This window comes from Pleurodeles waltl, chromosome 2_2 (assembly GCF_031143425.1).
Source record: "Pleurodeles waltl isolate 20211129_DDA chromosome 2_2, aPleWal1.hap1.20221129, whole genome shotgun sequence".
Lineage (NCBI taxonomy): Eukaryota > Metazoa > Chordata > Amphibia > Caudata > Salamandridae > Pleurodeles > Pleurodeles waltl.
This window is the reverse complement of record NC_090439.1, coordinates 885,026,612-885,046,875: the sequence shown is the minus strand read 5'-3', so window position 1 is coordinate 885,046,875 and position 20,264 is coordinate 885,026,612. Positions and strand designations below refer to the sequence as shown.

Genomic DNA, 20,264 nt, shown 5'->3' with positions numbered 1-20,264 from the left:
ATGGGGACAAATATTGCATCCTGGCAAGTTGGGACTAGTGGGCCTATAATCGCAGCTCTTATGACATTGGTAATTAATGGGCCCTAAAATTGGGGGAGCACACAAGACCGCAAGAACAACAGTTGTAAACTTTGACTGAAGCCCCTCGTCCCTGAGGGCTCTGTTGCTTTCTAGTTAGGTTCATGCGATACAAATCCCTCTACACACACACATACATACTAAACAAAATCCGGATCTCATTGGTTGCCTCCCAGCCACTGGATCCAGGCCAGACATTTCAAACACAATGTCATCATAAGATGTCAGATGGGCGAACTGATCCTTACCTGCCCTGTCCTTTGTAAGTTTCCAAAGTGAACATCAGGAATGAAGAGCACTGGCTGGGAGTCCAGATCAGTCATGGTTTTAAAGAAGGTGATGTCACTTTTCTTCTGCAAAGGGATTGCTGTGGCAGAAAGCTTCCCATTGTTTGCTGTCCAACACAAGAGACTGGCATTAAGAACAGAAGGATCATGGTTCCAGTCATGATAAACCATTAGAAAGCTGCAGGTGAAGTCAAGGCATCCCACGGCTACTTACAGTTACTACACTGTGTCTGAGCCATCTGGGCTTTCCCTCGTTTTCGGTTCTGTTTCCTTTCCTCGTCTCGGATTTTCCTTTCTGCACCCTGACATACAAAAAGAATATCCAAACATATCAGTACAGCTTGTAAACCTTCTCTGGTTGAACATCCAAGTGTTTCCACTTCTATCTGACAAGGTAGAGAGAAACTGAATTGATGCCGAATGCAGATTTCAAGTGGTATACGATTGTAAATATGTCCTAAGGTACAACACCACTATCTGCTTAAGCTGCTCTTTTTGTAAATCATCAGCGGAACACATTTGACTTTTGATGTCTTTTTAATGGTTTATAGTAAAATATCAAGCAGCAAATATACAATAATTCCAAGATTGACTCAAAATGCTCACAACTTTCTGTTCTAGGTAGATGCTGATGTCAACTAGCAACCTAGAATCCATGAACATTATGTAGAGTGACATCCTACTATGATGCACAGTTTACTCCATGACTTTACTTTACTACACAAATGGATGCCCACTGTTAGCATTCACAGAATAACTCCTCCAATTTGGTTCCAGCTTCAGTGGAGATCAGTGGCTTGACATCCCCACACGAAAGAGCACTAGCGGGGATAATGCACTCATCCTGTAGAGTACCTTTGTTTTTTACTAATCATCGGTGTGACCTATTTTACTGAGCTTCATTAGATCAAGTTCTGTCTAGAGAAAGTGGAATAGAAATTTCCCAAACATATTCTTGACCTATTTGAAAGAGGGACATCACCACCTTTAGGACAGGGGATGGTTCATCGGGGCTTCACTTAATTTGGCAGACAGAAATATAATGTAAAAGAGCATTTAAAAACACAGCACCACCAAACCCAGTAATTTTATGTGGACACCATGAGAAGATAAGGTTTACAAACAAAGACAGAGGAAAACAGACTCCGAAAAAACAAGCATTTACAAAGCCAACACATCTCACTTTGTGCCTTTCCCAATGCTTTCTGCTGATGCTAGTCAGCATTCTCAAAAATGGCTATTGCTGATACTAAACTGAATTATAAAAAAAAATCAATACAATGATGTATATGCTTGAATGCTTTATCACGCATGTGCACGTATGTGCCATGGTGCTAAATCAGCCCCAACCTGAAGACATACATGGGTGCATGCATCACCATGCAGCATGAAACAGTGGCAGTCATTTTTTTTCATTTTGATTTACTGCTCCAAAATAGAGGATGCCATCTTGTAGGGTTATATTAAAAAACATAAAAAGTATGTGAAATCACATTATTTAGCAACGAGTGGATTGGTAGCAAACAGGAGATCGCGGCTCCTCCACACAAGAAATAAAAACTATAACATGAACAAAAATAAATATATTTTTTTTAAAAGAAAGAGCTAGAAATCGGTGGTGAAACAACAGAAGAGTTGCTGAGGAGTGGGGTCTGAAAGTAAGTGCTACAGTGTGGTGGAAGCAACAGGAAGCAACGAGGGGTGGAGGCCTTACAGAGGAACTGGTGGGTGGGAGTCGAGAAAAAGCCACAAAGCCATACAAAAGTTGATACAACTGGGAAGGATGGGGAAAGCAACAGACAACATAATTCTTTGACTATGAAACCAGGGAATGATTATTGGCAAATCCAGTAGATCTAGCATTAGCTGTCAGCCATTTTGTTGTGTTAAAACTTGTTTTGTCAACCCTGGTTTTGTCATAATGTTTGCAAACTTTTATGGTTGGGGAAGCTGTCGGACCCTTATCACTTTTAATAAAGAAATCAGTTAAAAGCAAAAAAAATTTTTAGTCTCAAAAAGCACATACTGCCATTGCAGTCCCTGGAAGTGAAGGGTACTTTGTGTATGGATGTGCTCCCCGTGAAAGGAGAGATTACTGCCACAGTGAAGATAGCCAATTACTGAAGTAGACTGACCCACTGCCCCATTCTGTATGCTTTAGTAGGTGGAAGAAAAATGTGAATGACACAATCACAGACCAAAGGATGAACAGGGGTGGCTGATGATCCCTATAAGTATATTATTATACATATATATGTGGTAAAATTAAAAGGTCTGAACTAATGCCAGACCTAAAAAGGAAATGGACATTAGTGGAATCTTCTTTGACTTCAGCAAGGCCTTTAATGCATCTGTAGCCTTTCACATCATTGGTCACGAGTTCTAATCCCAGCATGACAGCTTAGTTAGATCCAACCTGCTGCAGACGTGTGTTTCACTGAGCAATGCATATATTGCAATACCATTCAGATGTTTCAGTGGGTTAATGCAGCTGCAGAAGAGATCTGTGTGTAATCCGCAGGGAGTAGGTTTTAATACCGGCATTAATGATTTAGCCGTTTTACCTTCTAAGGTCAAAACAGTTAATTCCACTGAAATGTGCACTGCTAACAGATATTAAAAGTGCTAAGAAAGGCACAATCCACTTGACAACAAAGATTCAAGTCTGTCTTCTGCAGAGATGTTTGGAGAGGAAGCTCATGTGTTAGATCTAGCTTGTCTTCTCTCCCTCATATCCCTAAGATTCTCTGCTTTCTGTCAATAACTCCAGGCAGGATCTGATGTGGCCTTACAAGTTTCTGGCACTTTCTAAATTTCGTGACACCTTCCTTTCCCGAACTTCTCAAAATCTGAATATTTGAAAAGCTGTAAAAAGCTGTAATACCAAAAAGATGTAGGTGGTATGAAGTGCACCCAAATTGATTCGATAAAGGGTAGGTGCAATAGTAGAACAATCTTTGGTACTAAGGTGACGATGATGTCACTTCCAATTTCAGAGCTCTACCAAAAGCATGGGTCCCATTAACGACATTTTTCACTGTTGCAAGAAACAAGGCAAATCCAATTTTGCCTCATCAATATGATGTAATGTGTTGTTGTAACAGAATGGGATTATCAGGAATGCATTTACAAGGAAAATTAGTACTATACACTGAGTGCTTAAGCATGTTTCCGCACAAACATGTTGGTACAGTCAGAGGAGACTAATTATGAATGACTGTCAAAATGAGGTAGAACCCATTCGGCAAAGGATTAACCGAAACTATTGAGCGTGACTGACAAACATGTTTCGGTCAACACTAAGCTTACAAGGAATAGCTTTCATGTCTGATAAAATGCCAATTATTTCATCCAACAAAAGAAGATACAGACATAAATGTGATCATATGGGAAAGTTCTCCAAAGAGGATCTCTGAAAAGATTGAATATTTGCACTTCCACTGAATATCTTAAAATTGACAGCCACCCAACGTGACTCTTCTAGAGAAAGGGGAAAATGTTTGGGCAAATGTTGCAGTCCATAAAACTCCATAAACAAATAAAATAGAAATGATTGAGTCAACATGCACCGGGAGTCCAGGTCAAACAAGGTCATGGATAAAATAGTATGAACTAGGTTGCTCACGTTATGGACAGTTTCATTGGACTGGGATACACAAAATACAAATAGAAGAAAGGAGGAGGCAGAATATGATTAGTGGCATATCTATTGAAGATGAATGTACTACTGAATATTCAACACAGAAGTATTGTGATATGAGTATATGGTGGACAAAATATCAACAGGTAGGTGAATATAGAGGAAGTACAGATTTTCTATTCCTAACTCCATATATATGCATCTTGAAGATATATATTTGACCAAGGTACATCGATGTGGAGTTAGATATACAGGGAGTGCAGAATTATTAGGCAAATGAGTATTTTGACCACATCATCCTCTTTATGCATGTTGTCTTACTCCAAGCTGTATAGGCTCGAAAGCCTACTACCAATTAAGCATATTAGGTGATGTGCATCTCTGTAATGAGAAGGGGTGTGGTCTAATGACATCAACACCCTATATCAGGTGTGCATAATTATTAGGCAACTTCCTTTCCTTTGGCAAAATGGGTCAAAAGAAGGACTTGACAGGCTCAGAAAAGTCAAAAATAGTGAGATATCTTGCAGAGGGATGCAGCACTCTTAAAATTGCAAAGCTTCTGAAGCGTGATCATCGAACAATCAAGCGTTTCATTCAAAATAGTCAACAGGGTCGCAAGAAGCGTGTGGAAAAACCAAGGCGCAAAATAACTGCCCATGAACTGAGAAAAGTCAAGCGTGCAGCTGCCACGATGCCACTTGCCACCAGTTTGGCCATATTTCAGAGCTGCAACATCACTGGAGTGCCCAAAAGCACAAGGTGTGCAATACTCAGAGACATGGCCAAGGTAAGAAAGGCTGAAAGACGACCACCACTGAACAAGACACACAAGCTGAAACGTCAAGACTGGGCCAAGAAATATCTCAAGACTGATTTTTCTAAGGTTTTATGGACTGATGAAATGAGAGTGAGTCTTGATGGGCCAGATGGATGGGCCCGTGGCTGGATTGGTAAAGGGCAGAGAGCTCCAGTCCCACTCAGACGCCAGCAAGGTGGAGGTGGAGTACTGGTTTGGGCTGGTATCATCAAAGATGAGCTTGTGGGGCCTTTTCGGGTTGAGGATGGAGTCAAGCTCAACTCCCAGTCCTACTGCCAGTTCCTGGAAGACACCTTCTTCAAGCAGTGGTACAGGAAGAAGTCTGCATCCTTCAAGAAAAACATGATTTTCATGCAGGACAATGCTCCATCACACGCGTCCAAGTACTCCACAGCGTGGCTGGCAAGAAAGGGTATAAAAGAAGGAATTCTAATGACATGGCCTCCTTGTTCACCTGATCTGAACCCCATTGAGAACCTGTGGTCCATCATCAAATGTGAGATTTACAAGGAGGGAAAACAGTAAACCTCTCTGAACAGTGTCTGGGAGGCTGTGGTTGCTGCTGCACGCAATGTTGATGGTGAACAGGTCAAAACACTGACAGAATCCATGGATGGCAGGCTTTTGAGTGTCCTTGCAAAGAAAGGTGGCCATATTGGTCACTGATTTGTTTTTGTTTTGTTTTTGAATGTCAGAAATGTATATTTGTGAATGTTGAGATGTTATATTGGTTTCACTGGTAATGATAAATAATTGAAATGGGTATATATTTTTTTTTGTTAAGTTGCCTAATAATTATGCACAGTGATAGTCACTTGCACACACAGATATCCCCCTAACATAGCTAAAACTAAAAACAAACTAAAAACTACTTCCAAAAATATTCAGCTTTGATATTAATGAGTTTTTTGGGTTCATTGAGAACATGGTTGTTGTTCAATAATAAAATTAATCCTCAAAAATACAACTTGCCTAATAATTCTGCACTCCCTGTAGAAAGTCTATACTCAGTTCCTTTTTAATATCTCTGGTTTTATATTTTGTCCTCGATATTTCCATACCATGATCTTCTGTCTTTCGTGTTCAGGGGGCACACCATTGTAGACGGATATTATACCTTTGAGTATATCTCTTAATAAAACTTTTCTTAAACTCTCAGACTTTAATAGTATTCTTAAATTGTGTAGTAGATGTGAGTGAATGGTGGATATGTGACACTGTTTCATCTACAACCCGAACAGCAATCTCCAGATTTAAGAGCGAGCATTTCACAAATGTTAAGGGAATACCCCGCCTTATACTGTTAAACTGTTTCTTCAAATCAGAAAAAAATGTGAAAACATCAGGTTGTGCCCAAGGCAGAGACTAAAGCCATCCCTCCAACCCCAATCCTGTCCTTGCACCCGCCCCCCATCTCCAGTCCTTGTACTCCCCAAAGCCCCCCGGGTACAGTTCCAAAGAGAATATATTTGGGACAACATTATTTTCAGTTCTAAATATGTATTTCATCGACTGCACAGAAAATGATATATGCAATGCAAAGGTTGCATGGGGGTATTTAGCTCAAAGACATGGTGGCAGATCAGGTGCTCTAGATCCACCATCATTTATAGCAGTCATCCAACTTGGTGGATCGAGCCGTGGACCTAAATTAGAATCCACTGACAGAATGCCCCTTATTTTCAAAACTCTTGACCGCGGTTCTCTCACCAGCATGGAGCAAAGGTAAATCTGCAATTTCTGGTAGCTAGCCCATGACCACGATGCTCTGAAATAGCCCCTAAAACAGGTATTTGAAAATGCAACAGAGAGAAATTTAAATCATTTGCATAGTCTGTTCTTGCCAGTCTGTTTCACATGTGCAATCCACTATGGCTACCTGACAAGCATTAGGTGCATACTGACGCCCTCCTTTAGAAATCAAACTCAAAGGTTGCTGTGAGTTCTTTAACGGACAGATTTTACTAGTTTCTAGTTCAGTGGTTCCCAACCTGAGATCCAAGGATCCCTGGGTGTCCACGGAGCTTCCTCAGGGGGTCCGTGACTGCTTAGAAAATTATCTAATATTAACAGATTTATAAAGTGTACAAAAATAAAGTGTCTAAATGTACAATTGAAAAATGTAAAAACGTACTGTCAATGTCAAGGAATTTGAAACTGGAAGCTAAAAACTAAGTTAGTATCCAAAGATTGATAAGTGGGAGCAATGCAGGTGCATTAAATGGAATACAGTATGGATGATGTGTGTTTTCAATTGAATTTAGAAAAGCTCCAACCTTCCTATTAATTTTTTTTTTATGTATTTATTTGCTTTCAACTTAAAATGTGTTATCATTTGTGTATGTATTTGATGGAATGCTTGTTTCTCTATTTTTTGTGTATTGTTTTGCATGTGCAAATCCTCAACAATGTTTAGGCCTGGGTTCCCGACTTTCAGTAATGACTCAATGGGGGATCCCCAGATTCCAATTATGATTCAGTGGGGGTCCCCGGGTTCCAGTAATGATAAAGTGGGGGGTACGCAAAAGTCAAAAGGTTGGGAACCACTGTTCTAGTTCACAACTGTAACCCTAGGCAACGCAATAAACTTCCCGGCCTCGGTGTGTTACTTTGATATACATTTGGTTGTTACCAAAGAAAACCGACTGTCCAAGTTTCCACTTGATGGACAGACAGTAGAAGTGACAAGCTGAACTTCAGAAGATGGAGCCAATGGGCTTTCTCCAGGCTACTTTATGAAGTACAATAAATTCCAAGTCAAACAGAACATCTGTGATTGTTAGACGTTCTGGTTTTAGCTCTGCACAATATATGTTATGTCATGTTATGTTGTATGTCATGCCATGCTACACTGTTATTTTGTGGTATACTGTGGTATGGTGCTGGCTTTTAAATATGCTCGTTCACCCAAAAGAAACACAAACGCAAGCTCTGACCTGACAAACAACAGGATTCTTTTACTGGAGTAGCCATTGTTGTTGAGACTTGTAAAGTGTCAGAGTCCAGTATTCTTTCTCAACTTGGTTTTGAGGTAAAGAGGCCATAAGTCATGGACAGCTCTATGAACTATACAGAGGGATTGAGGGCAAAGAGCTGTAGCACCTCGTCATTTTAGATGAGATACAGTTATATTCTTTCAGCCTGAGTAGCAGTCCAGCTACAGTACTAAGGATCTTCTGCAGCCACAAAATGCATGTTTTGAGAAGGCCTCAATACAAACCATTTCAAAGTTGAGTCTAGAAGAGTGGTAGAAGAGAAGTAGGGACAAAGCAGAGTCGTGCGGGACACCCTTCTTAGATGATGTAGGTACTATTGAAAAGGTGAATAAACAAAACTATATTCATGATTTTCAAGTAATGAGGGCTTCCTTTGCGGGCAAGTCTCTTTACGCCTGTGTCACCGAGGAATTATAGTAAGAGCGGGTGATCATCTGCATCAAATGCAACTGAGGGATCCAAAAATATCAGTGACACTGGCACATATGCCATCCCCCTCCATTGTAATATTATTAACTACAGAGAGGGGTGTAAAGAAATGGCTCCCTGTTGCAGTTACCCCCCACTTTTTGCCTGATACTGATGCTGACTTGACTGAGAAGAGTGCTGGGACCCTGCTAACCAGGCCCCAGCACCAGTGTTCCTTCACCTAAAATGTACCATTGTATCCACAATTGGCACACCCTGGCATTCAGATAAGTCCCTTGTAACTGGTACTTCTAGTACCAAGGGCCCTGATGCCAAGGAAGGTCTCTAAGGGCTGCAGCATGTCTTATGCCACCCTAGAGACCCCTCACTCAGCACAGACACACTGCTTACAAGCCTGTGTGTGCTAGTGAGAACAAAATGAGTAAGTCGACATGGCACTCCCCTCAGGGTGCCATGCCAGCCTCTCACTGCCTATGCAGTATAGGTAAGACCCCCCTCTAGCAGGCCTTACAGCCCTAAGGCAGGGTGCACTATACCATAGGTGAGGGTACCAGTGCATGAGCATGGTACCCCTACAGTGTCTAAACAAAACCTTAGACATTGTAAGTGCAGGGTAGCCATAAGAGTATATGGTCTGGGAGTCTGTCAAACACGAACTCCACAGCACCATAATGGCTACACTGAAAACTGGGAAGTTTGGTATCAAACTTCTCAGCACAATAAATGCACACTGATGCCAGTGTACATTTTATTGTAAAATACACCACAGAGGGCACCTTAGAGGTGCCCCCTGAAACTTAACCGACTGTCTGTGTAGGCTGACTAGTTCCAGCAGCCTGCCACACCAGAGACATGTTGCTGGCCCCATGGGGAGAGTGACTTTGTCACTCTGAGGCCAGTAACAAAGCCTGCACTGGGTGGAGATGCTAACACCTCCCCCAGGCAGGAGCTGTGACACCTGGCGGTGAGCCTCAAAGGCTCACCCCTTTGTCACAGCCCAGCAGGGCACTCCAGCTTAGTGGAGTTGCCCGCCCCCTCCGGCCACGGCCCCCACTTTTGGCGGCAAGGCTGGAGGGAACAAAGAAAGCAACAAGGAGGAGTCACTGGCCAGTCAGGACAGCCCCTAAGGTGTCCTGAGCTGAAGTGACTCTAACTTTTAGAAATCCTCCATCTTGCAGATGGAGGATTCCCCCAATAGGGTTAGGATTGTGACCCCCTCCCCTTGGGAGGAGGCACAAAGAGGGTGTACCCACCCTCAGGGCTAGTAGCCATTGGCTACTAACCCCCCAGACCTAAACACGCCCTTAAATTTAGTATTTAAGGGCTACCCTGAACCCTAGAAAATTAGATTCCTGCAACTACAAGAAGAAGGACTGCCTAGCTGAAAACCCCCGCAGAGGAAGACCAGCAGACGACAACTGCCTTGGCTCCAGAAACTCACCGGCCTGTCTCCTGCCTTCCAAAGATCCTGCTCCAGCGACGCCTTCCAAAGGGACCAGCGACCTCGACATCCTCTGAGGACTGCCCCTGCTTCGAAAAGACAAGAAACTCCCGAGGACAGCGGACCTGCTCCAAGAAAGGCTGCAACTTTGTTTCCAGCAGCTTTGAAAGAACCCTGCAAGCTCCCCGCAAGAAGCGTGAGACTTGCAACACTGCACCCGGCGACCCCGACTCGGCTGGTGGAGATCCAACACCTCAGGAGGGACCCCAGGACTACTCTGATACTGTGAGTACCAAAACCTGTCCCCCCGAGCCCCCACAGCGCCGCCTGCAGAGGGAATCCCGAGGCTTCCCCTGACCGCGACTCTTTGAATCCAAAGTCCCGACGCCTGGGAGAGACCCTGCACCCGCAGCCCCCAGGACCTGAAGGACCGGACTTCCACTGGAGAAGTGACCCCCAGGAGTCCCTCTCCCTTGCCCAAGTGGAGGTTTCCCCGAGGAATCCCCCCCTTGCCTGCCTGCAGCGCTGAAGAGATCCCGAGATCTCTCATAGACTAACATTGCGAACCCGACGCCTGTTTCTACACTGCACCCGGCCGCCCCCGCGCTGCTGAGGGTGAAATTTCTGTGTGGGCTTGTGTCCCCCCCGGTGTCCTACAAAACCCCCCTGGTCTGCCCTCCGAAGACGTGGGTACTTACCTGCAAGCAGACCGGAACCAGGGCACCCCCTTCTCTCCATTCTAGCCTATGTGTTTTGGGCACCACTTTGAACTCTGCACCTGACCGGCCCTGAGCTGCTGGTGTGGTAACTTTGGGGTTGCTCTGAACCCCCAACGGTGGGCTACCTTGGACCAAGAACTGAACCCTGTAAGTGTCTTACTTACCTGGTAAAACTAACAAAAACTTACCTCCCCCAGGAACTGTGAAAATTGCACTAAGTGTCCACTTTTAAAACAGCTATTTGTCAATAACTTGAAAAGTATACATGCAATTTTTATGATTTAAAGTTCCTAAAGTACTTACCTGCAATACCTTTCGAATGAGATATTACATGTAGAATTTGAACCTGTGGTTCTTAAAATAAACTAAGAAAAGATATTTTTCTATACAAAAACCTATTGGCTGGATTTGTCTCTGAGTGTGTGTACCTCATTTATTGTCTATGTGTATGTACAACAAATGCTTAACACTACTCCTTGGATAAGCCTACTGCTCGACCACACTACCACAAAATAGAGCATTAGTATTATCTATTTTTACCACTATTTTACCTCTAAGGGGAACCCTTGGACTCTGTGCATGCTATTCCTTACTTTGAAATAGCACATACAGAGCCAACTTCCTACAAGGGGGCTCCTTTCATACCCTGTAGAGCCTAACCCCACTCAGCCCTGACAGAGTTCCAGAAACTAGCTGTTTGTCTGTAATGCTACAGTTTGCAGTAATGCCATACTCTCTGAAGAGTTTCTTGGAAATGCCTAAATCGAGATGGGGAGAAAATGTCGTTATTCCAGTGGATGCAGGGTGCCTTTCTTGAACAGAGATTTCACTTTTGGAGACTTAACTTTTTGGGAATCTCACAAGTTCCTCCAAATGTTTATAGATTTTAGCTAAGTGAAGTTCATGTGACAATTCAAAGATGCTGCATTTATAGGTGTCACATTAAAAAGTAAATGCTTTGGTGAGTGCTGCGACTACATCACACAAGCAAGTGGTGTTATTGAGAAGTGGAGGAACCTTTGAGCATGCGCTTGTTATCCAACTTAATGGGCACTGCTACACATGGCGTACTGGGGAGAGGGACTAACCATTCACAGGAGGCTGGTTCGGTGGGCTAGGATGGCCCAATGTGAAAACAACATGATGGACTTAGGCCGTGTATCTTATGTCCTGAATATATGTAGAGGGCACCAGGGAAGGCGCAGATGTTTGTTCTCACACATGGACATTTGGATTGTGCATCTTTAGGTTGGTTCGAGAAGGTCAGGGTGAGCCTTATCCTTCAGGAGGAATCCCCTGTTGCTCTTTTGGAGTGCAGCATGCATCCTCTTGTGAAATCCCCACACATACATGAGTTGGTGCATAATATTTGTGTCTGTGGTTACCGGAAGTGGTGTAGACCCTTCAGCAACCAAGGCACATGAGCCTCCCCAATTCCAGTTGGATATTAAAAGACTGCCATAACTGGGGTTCAGTAGGGCCCTCACCCCTGGTGCACCATTGGTAGCCAAGCCCCTGTTTACTTAGGGTAATTTGTATGCAGTCTGGGCTCAGCTGAATATACTCAATATGATTCTGATGTTTGGAACACCGCATATGAGGCACCGCACACTGCCACGTGCACCTCAACATTGGAAACCCACTCTTGTTTGCCGACACTTGTGATCCACCCTAAGGGGATAGGAAACTATGCTCTGCCCTGTAGCCAGGGCGAGCTCTATATATGTTTTTAACATACGATTCCTATTGGTTCTGCAAAACCCAGTGACACAGGTGTCCACTTAGATCCAGTGTGGATAACATGGCGCCGCTGTCGCGAGCCTCAACTCTAAGCGCGGCCTGAGGGCTGCTATTACCTCATTGTCATGAATATATTGTATTCACTCTGGTAATTACAGTGAACCTCTCCAGGGGGGAGCGGCTGCTAATGTGTCTTCCTTTTTAATTAAACCCTCCCTCACTTGGCGTTAATGGCGGGGTCTCCGCTGTGATAAAACGGGAAGAATAATAGCCTTTTTTCTATTCTTTAAACCGTGCAGATGTGAACCAGCAGACCGGCTGGCAAGGCCCAGTGCAAACAAATCACAAAGAGCAGCTCCCCAGCCCCCAGTCTGTCTGTTCAGTACAAGCACGCATCCACGGAACCTGAGCTGCCAGAAAGGAGATTTCGATCAAGAGCCGCAGTTTTGGTCTGGACAGCTATTGTTTTAAAGAATCAGAGAGCACAGACACTGTGCAGTGTATTACAAAGCCACTATCAGGATAAACAAGCATTTGCAATGGAATAGGTCTTGCATTTGCGAGAGTAAGAGCTATTGGCGTTGTAAATGACAATGTCTCTTACTTATGTGAATTGGTTTGGAGTGAAATGGGTGTATGAACAGAGACGCAGCTGCAGCACTGTCTAGAGGACAAAGAATGGGGAATTACCGCTGGGAACAGACACAGCTGCAGCACTGCCTAGAGGACTTAGAATGGAAGAGTTACCGACAGGACCAGCGAAGCAGCTGCAGCACTGTCTAGGGGACAAAGAATGAAAAATTACCACTGGGACAGAGACACAGCTGCAGCGCTGCCTAGAGGACTTAAAATGGGGCAGTTACTGACAGAACAGAAAAGCAGTTGCAGCATTGTTTAGAGGAATTAGAATGAGAATTTTCCTCTGTGTGTGACCAGAGACACAGCTGCAGCACTGCTTAGAGGACTTATAATGGTAGAGTTACTGACGGGACCAGAGAAGCAGCTAGCAGCACTCCCTAGAGGACTAAGAATGAGGAATTACCACTGTGACCAGAGACACAGCTGCAAAACTGCCTAGAGTACTTACAATGGGAGAGTTACTGACAGGACCAGAGAAGCAGCAATGTCTGAAGGACTTAGAATGAGGCATTACCACTGGGACAAAAGAAGCAGCTAGCAGCACTTCCCAGAGGAATAAGAATGATGAATGAATGAGGAATTACCAATGGGACTAGAGAAGCAGCTTGCAGCATTGTCTACATGACTTAGAATGAGGAATTACCAACGGGACCAAAGAAGCAGCTAGCAGCACTTCCTAGAAGAGTAAGAATGAGGAATTACCACTGAGACCAGAGAAGCAACTGCATCACTGTCTAGAAGACTTAGAATGAGAAATTATCACTAGAACCAGAGAAGTAGGCGCAGCATTGTCTACAGGACTAAGAATGAGGAATTAACACTGGGACCCGAGAAGCAGCTAGCAGCACTCTTTAGAGGACTTAGAATGCTGAATTACCACTGGGACCAGAGAAGCAGCTAGCAGCACTGCCTAGAGGACTTAAACTGAGGAATTTCCAACAGGACCTGAAAAGCAGCTTGCAGCATTGTCTAGAGGACTTAGAATGAGTACTTACCCCTGGGACCACAGAAGCAGCTAGCAGCACTGTCTAGCGGACTACGAATGAGGAATTATCACTGGGATCAGAGAAGCAGCTAGCAGCACTGCTTGGAGGACTGGGGCCGGAGAAGCAACTGCAGCATTGTCTAGATTGAGGAATTACCGACAGGACCAGAAAAGCAGCTTGCAGCATTGTCTAGAGGACTTTGAATGAGGAATTATTGACGGGACCAGAGAAGCAGCTAGAAACAGTTCCTAGAGGACTAAGAATGAGGAATTACCACTGGGACCAGTGAAGCAGCTTCAGCAATGCCTAGAGGACTTAGAATTAGGAATTACCACTGGGACCAGAAAAACAGCTAGCAGCACTGCCTAGAGGACTTAGAATGAGGAATTACCGACGGAACCAGAGAAGCAGCTTACAGCATTCTCTAGAAGACTTAGATTGAGTAATTACTGATGGGACCAGAGAAGCAGCTAGCAGCACTGCCTAGAGGACTTAGAATGAGGAATTACCGACGGAACCAGAGAAGCAGCTTACAGCATTCTCTAGAAGACTTAGATTGAGTAATTACTGATGGGACCAGAGAAGCAGCTAGCAGCACTTTCTAGAGGACTAAGAATGAGGAATTACCACTGGGGCCAGAGAAGCAGCTAGCAGCACTGTCTAGCGGACTAAGAATGAGGAATTATCACTGGGATCAGAGAAGCAGCTAGCAGCACTGCCTGGAGGACTGGGGCCAGAGAAGCAGCTGCAGCATTGTCTAGACTGAGGAATTACCGACAGGACCAGAAAAGCAGCTTGCAGCATTGTCAAGAGGACTTTGAATGAGGAATTACTGACGGAACCATAGAATTTACCACAGGGACCACAGAAGCAGCTGCAGCATGGTCTACAGGACTCAGAATGATGAATTACTACTGGGACCAGAGAGGCAGTTTACAGCACTGTCTAGAGGACTTAGAATGAGAAATCACCACTAGGACCATAGAAGCAGCTAGCAACACTGCCTAGAGGACTTAGAATGAGAAATTACCGGCGGGACCAGAGAAGCAGCTTGCGGCATTGTCTAGAGGACTAAGAATGAGGAATTACCACTGGGACCAGAGAAGCAGCAGCAGAACTGTCTAGAGGACTTAGAACGAGGAACGAGGAATTACCACTGGGACCAGAGAAGCAGCTGCAGCATTGTCTACAGGAGTAAGAATAAGGAATTACCACTGGGACCCGAGAAGCAGCTAGCTGCACTGTTTAGAGGACTTAGAATGAGGAATTACCACTGAGACAAGAGAAGCAGATAGCAGCACTGCCTACAGGACTTAGAATGAGGAATTACAGACGGGACCAGAGAAGCAGCTTGCAGCATTGTCTTGAGGACTTAGAATGAGGAATTACCAACGGGCCCAGTGAAGCAGCTGCAGCATTATCTTCAGGACTAAGAATGAGGAATTTCCACTGGGACCAGAGGAGCAGCCTCAGCACTGTCTAAGGGGACTTAGAAAGAGGAATTACCACTGGGACCAGAGAAGCAGCTAGCAACACTGCCTATAGGATTAAGAATGAGGATTTACCACTGGAAACAGAGAAGCAGCTGCAGCACTAGTTAGAGGAATTTGGAATGAGGAAGACTGAAAGTGGATGAGTGTGTGTCTGCCAGAGGGTGCAAAACATGCACACAGAGCCAATTATTTCTAAAGTAGAAGTAGAGGGAAAAGTGGCTTGGAAAATTTCAATTATGTATACCTGAGCAGAGACACAAGAACAAATGAAATCTTAAACCTTTCGTGCCTTTCTAGACACAGGGGGTTATTACAATTTTGGAGGAGGTGTTAATCCGTCCCAAAAGTGACGGTAAAGTGACGGATATACCACCAGCCGTATTACGACTCCATTATATCCTATGGAACTCGTAATACGGCTGGTGGTATATCCGTCACTTTACTGTCACTTTTGGGATGGATTAACACCTCCTCCAAAGTTGTAATAACCCCCACAGTGTTTTGACTGGTGTGGCGTGAACACATTGCGATGGACAACCAAAAAAACACTAAGGCTGCAATACCCAGATAGGAGGAGGGAGGACGGGACATCACACGCTGTAACAGGAGGAAGCGTGGCCAACAAAAATGCTCTCTTAGTGAAATCGTCTGGGAGGGAACCAAGCACACAAAGGAGGAACATTTAGAAACAACGCACCAATAAAAAGAAAGCATTTAAGACGAGCACACCAAAGAACGAATGGCAGTATTGGGCTTGGTTAAAGCCCATAGACTGATTATGGCATGTCTTGCAGACAGCGCATGCTCACTGCCTATGCTTGACTTAAAAAGCAGGTATTGCCGTTGCAGCTGCCATGTCACTGAGAACATGCCACTTCATGAAACATATGAAATGACAAGCATGAAACTGGACCCCGGGGGCTATAAGCAAAATTCAAGGGCAGATGTCAGTAGTTCCACAGACATTTACCTTAGGACGATTTAGCCAGGTGGGGTAGCACAGTATTAAATATGAATTAATGAATGAATGAATCAATGAAGGAATGAATGAGAACGCTTGTATTACTCAAACTACCTGCAATAGGCGTCCTGGAGTAGTGAAGCACTGACACCTACTGTGAGATGACACAACCAATTGGGAAGTACAACGCCCAGACCTAGCCATTTCAGAAAAGCAAGACAATCTGCTTAGCAAGACAAAAACAATTGCAAGACACAATAACTAAGGCTACGTACATAGTTATTTTCTAGAATATACCCTGATAAATATTCCACAAAATTAAACTATAAATAAATAGGATCCTGTCTTGTGGTATGACACCTAGCAATAAAAAAATATCAAGTGTAACAAGTGATATGTCTCACTTCTGTATCAACACAATACAGCAAATTAGAAGCTGGCTGACAGAAATGACTGAATTTAAATACCTTACAAATTAAGCTGATAGTGAGGAATATTAACAGGTACTCTTGAAAAGACGGCATGAGTAAGTAGTGCATGTATGTAAACTGAGAATGGCAGATCCTGAAAGGATCTCCGACGACCTGTACTCGGCGATAGGCACCAGAGCCTTTCCCTCAGAAGGTTTCCTTTTAGGGTTTGCAGATCCTGTACCACATGCAGAGGTCTCCAAAGCCTAGGACCTCGGAAGCAGAAGTTTTATTAAGTGAAATAAATAGTTTTCCTCATTGTAGTCTACAAAGCACCGTTCATAAGTAGCGAAATCCGGTACACTCGATAATTGTGCAGGAACTGATCCAATGCAATTATGCCTATCATCTGCAAATCATTTGATAATTACACCTTCTGAAGTAAGAGCTGCCTACATTTGGTTACAGATCATGTAGTGACATTAATTCAAAAACCAAGCCCAAGTCCTCCTGACTCTGACTTTCGTTTCGAGCCTCTGGACCAAAACCCTCTGCTGAGTAACACAGGGATTGTATTAAACGCTATTTTCCGACACACATTTCAGCCATAAAATGAGAGATTTAATTTACTTCTTTTGAGGAGGTCGGATTGGGTCCACTGCTAATGTAGTTCTTGGCTGTCTTCTAAATCTTAAGTCCTGCATATTGACACGTGCTAGAGGGAGCTCTTCGCATGTAATTCATTGCTGCTTAACAGAGTAATGGGATTTATTAATAGATGCATAACATTCTCTGCATAGAGCATCACGTCTACTGGCACGGAGTGTAACCTTTTAACTTGTATATTGGATTTTAATGCAATGAAGGGAGGCTCCAATGCTAATAAGAACTAGAGTGGTTACTAGAACCCCTTCTACCCACGAAAGGCCCAAAACACCAACTGATACTCCGACAGATTATTTTAGCAGTGGGAGTGGTCTTCATGCAGCTATACATTCATGAAGAAAATGCCAATTTCCCTTAATAGGTAGCTCCAACCTACCATGTCAAAAGCTTTTTCTGTGTAAAGCGAAACAACACGGTCACAATCCCTAGCCAAGGTGCACAATCATAGGAAAAACCTTTGCATAGTTAATTGGCCAGTAATTGGCCAATATTTTGATGTCTGAGCTTATTAATGCCATATGCCTATACTGTTCACAGTTATTGGAGCTCCCAATTGGTTTGAGATGGCAGTAATTATTACAAATGATTGAATTTTGGCCTGACCTCCTCCTTCTGTGGTATAATTTTTGACAAGTCGGTGGCTCGAACTGAAAGGTTCATCCATCTGAGTGGCCTCTTAAGAAGAAGATGCAGTGTTAGTCTTATTTGGAAGGTAGACCTGAATGTCACTTTGCTTTATGTAGGCAAATAGGTAATAGCAATATCTTGGCAGTTAATTCAACAACAGGCTCAAATATATTCAACTTATCCTTATTTGTCACCCTCCTGTTTCATCAACATCTTCTACTGAGATACTCAATTTTATTTCCCAACAATATTTGACTTGTAACCAATTAACATCCCGAGTTATCTTTATCCCTCAAGAAAAGGACTGAGTGGTCCGCATGGATATTCTTTCTGAGGGGTCTACAAGGCTTTAATCTGATCCAACAAATTAAACCTTTCACTCATGCTGTTGGACATAATGTAGACCCTATTTTCTACATCAGTCTTGGTGTTCTTCGAGACACCCATTGTACTTACGTGGACAGACCACTATTTAACTTTAATTTATATTCACATTAGGCTCTCTGTTCACACAAGTATGCATATTGTACAATCTCTAAAGTGACTTTTTCTTATACTTTCAAACAAATCTTCAAAGCTGAAACATAATATCTTCTTAGGTAACAATGCAACTTGTTGGCCAGCCCAAGTGTCCATGCTGGAGGAATTGCTTGACCTCATTGCATTGGGGCTGGGTCTCTGAACCACCCCTTTTGTAAATGATGCACCCCTAAATTTGTAAACAGAAAAGGCAAAGACCAGGGTCTTCAAATGAGTTTAGAACCATATGTAAAGCAGCAGCAATAAACTGGCAATACATCAATAACTGAATGGCTTGGTTCAGGTCATCACACACCTATATTGACTATATCAATCAGATTGGATCCTTTCAGCTCAAAGCTTTCCAAAGACATTTTTTGCTATAATCGATTAACTAGATAGCCGAGCATATCTATTGTGTAAACTACTGCTGCACTTGAACAGTGCACTAATGAATTCCACCCCTTTCAAGATGACGCCAATATCATAAATAAGGGGTTAGTTTTTGAACATGCTTTCACTTCAGCTCCTTTGTCCATCTTTGTCCCGCCTGAGATTGCTCACCAGGGTTTGTCAACATCTTCTCCTCTTACTAGAAATGATTTCAGTAAGACAGCCATTGTTACACCGTGACTTAAAAACTCAAATGGAATCCTATGGGTTCGACCAGTGATCTGCTGCCATTTCCTGTACAATTCTCGGAAAGACTTCATTCTTTATTCCTGACAGTTGCAAAAAACTAACTGATATCTCCAGCACCATGGACATATGTCAAAACGTGTTTCAAGCTACGATGAGACCTAAGTCTGAGGTCTTAATGGTGCTTGATACAATGAAAGTAGAGAGGGTGAAGGCAATTCAATTACACTCACCTGTCACATTCATTACGTTTGGCCACCAGAAGCTCTTGGATCAATTGTCCAGCATGAGGATTATGAATAGGATGTTCAACTGGGTCTCTACTTCCTACACAATCACTATCAAAGCATGGTCATGTTCCCCTTCTAAGACCTTCTTGAAACAAGTAACCAAGGGAGTTCCATAAGGCTCTGTAATATCACTACTACTTCTTACCTTCAACTTTTAGCTAGCATATTGACTCTCATGGCAGACTTTTTTTTAGGTTGAGCATGCAAGCACTCTGACCTGTTGCGAGTCTTGTGTGCCTTTAACCACGCCCACCACACGCCCATCACTATGACACGTGGGCTTGCCTTTCAAAAATCCTTTGTCATGATTGGTAAATGCTTTACGTTTGTTCCTCCTTGGGGCAGTTTGGTTACCACTTTGGGACACCAACCCTTTTACATGGATATTGCACTTTTGCTGATAGCTTCGACTGTGAGCAAACTTCTTTTTCTTTTTGTGTCTCTCCTTCACGATCATGCTCAGGATGGCCGTGGTGCTTTGAGTTGGCTCGCTTATGTCAACTGTTTTACTTTTCATTTTCAATTTAAGAGGCAAGAAAAGTCCAGCTAGGAATTTACAATGTTAACAGCTCTAACTCGAGCAAACGCAAGACCCCTTGCATTGCAAATGCATGTTCATGTATGCAAATGATATAGAATGATGGTGATGTGTGGCAGACAAACTCGGTAGAGATATTCTGAGCAGCAAAATTGTGGATGCTTTTAAAACTAAGCCCCTCGAAATAGTAAACCATCCTACTGTTGGAGGTAACACCTCTTTGAGACTCCAAAATAAAACCGAAGAGCCTTGATTTATACCTGGAATTAAAAGTCTCCATGGCTGTCCAACTATCCTCTGTGGTCAATGTGTATTACTTTCAGCTTACACAGCTAAAGATGATACT

At 43.4% G+C, this 20,264-nt stretch overlaps 1 protein-coding gene across 1 annotated transcript in view; it reads right to left on the bottom strand.

The window, feature by feature from the left end:
- Positions 1-20,264, bottom strand: part of GRHL2 (grainyhead like transcription factor 2) — a 494,191-nt gene that overhangs the window by 114,414 nt on the left and 359,513 nt on the right. The window contains exons 10-11 of the mRNA XM_069220568.1: positions 580-667; positions 327-472 (exon numbers count right to left, since the gene is read on the bottom strand). Of these exons, the coding sequence (XP_069076669.1) occupies positions 327-472; positions 580-667 (234 nt within the window). The remainder of the gene's footprint in view (positions 1-326; positions 473-579; positions 668-20,264) is intronic.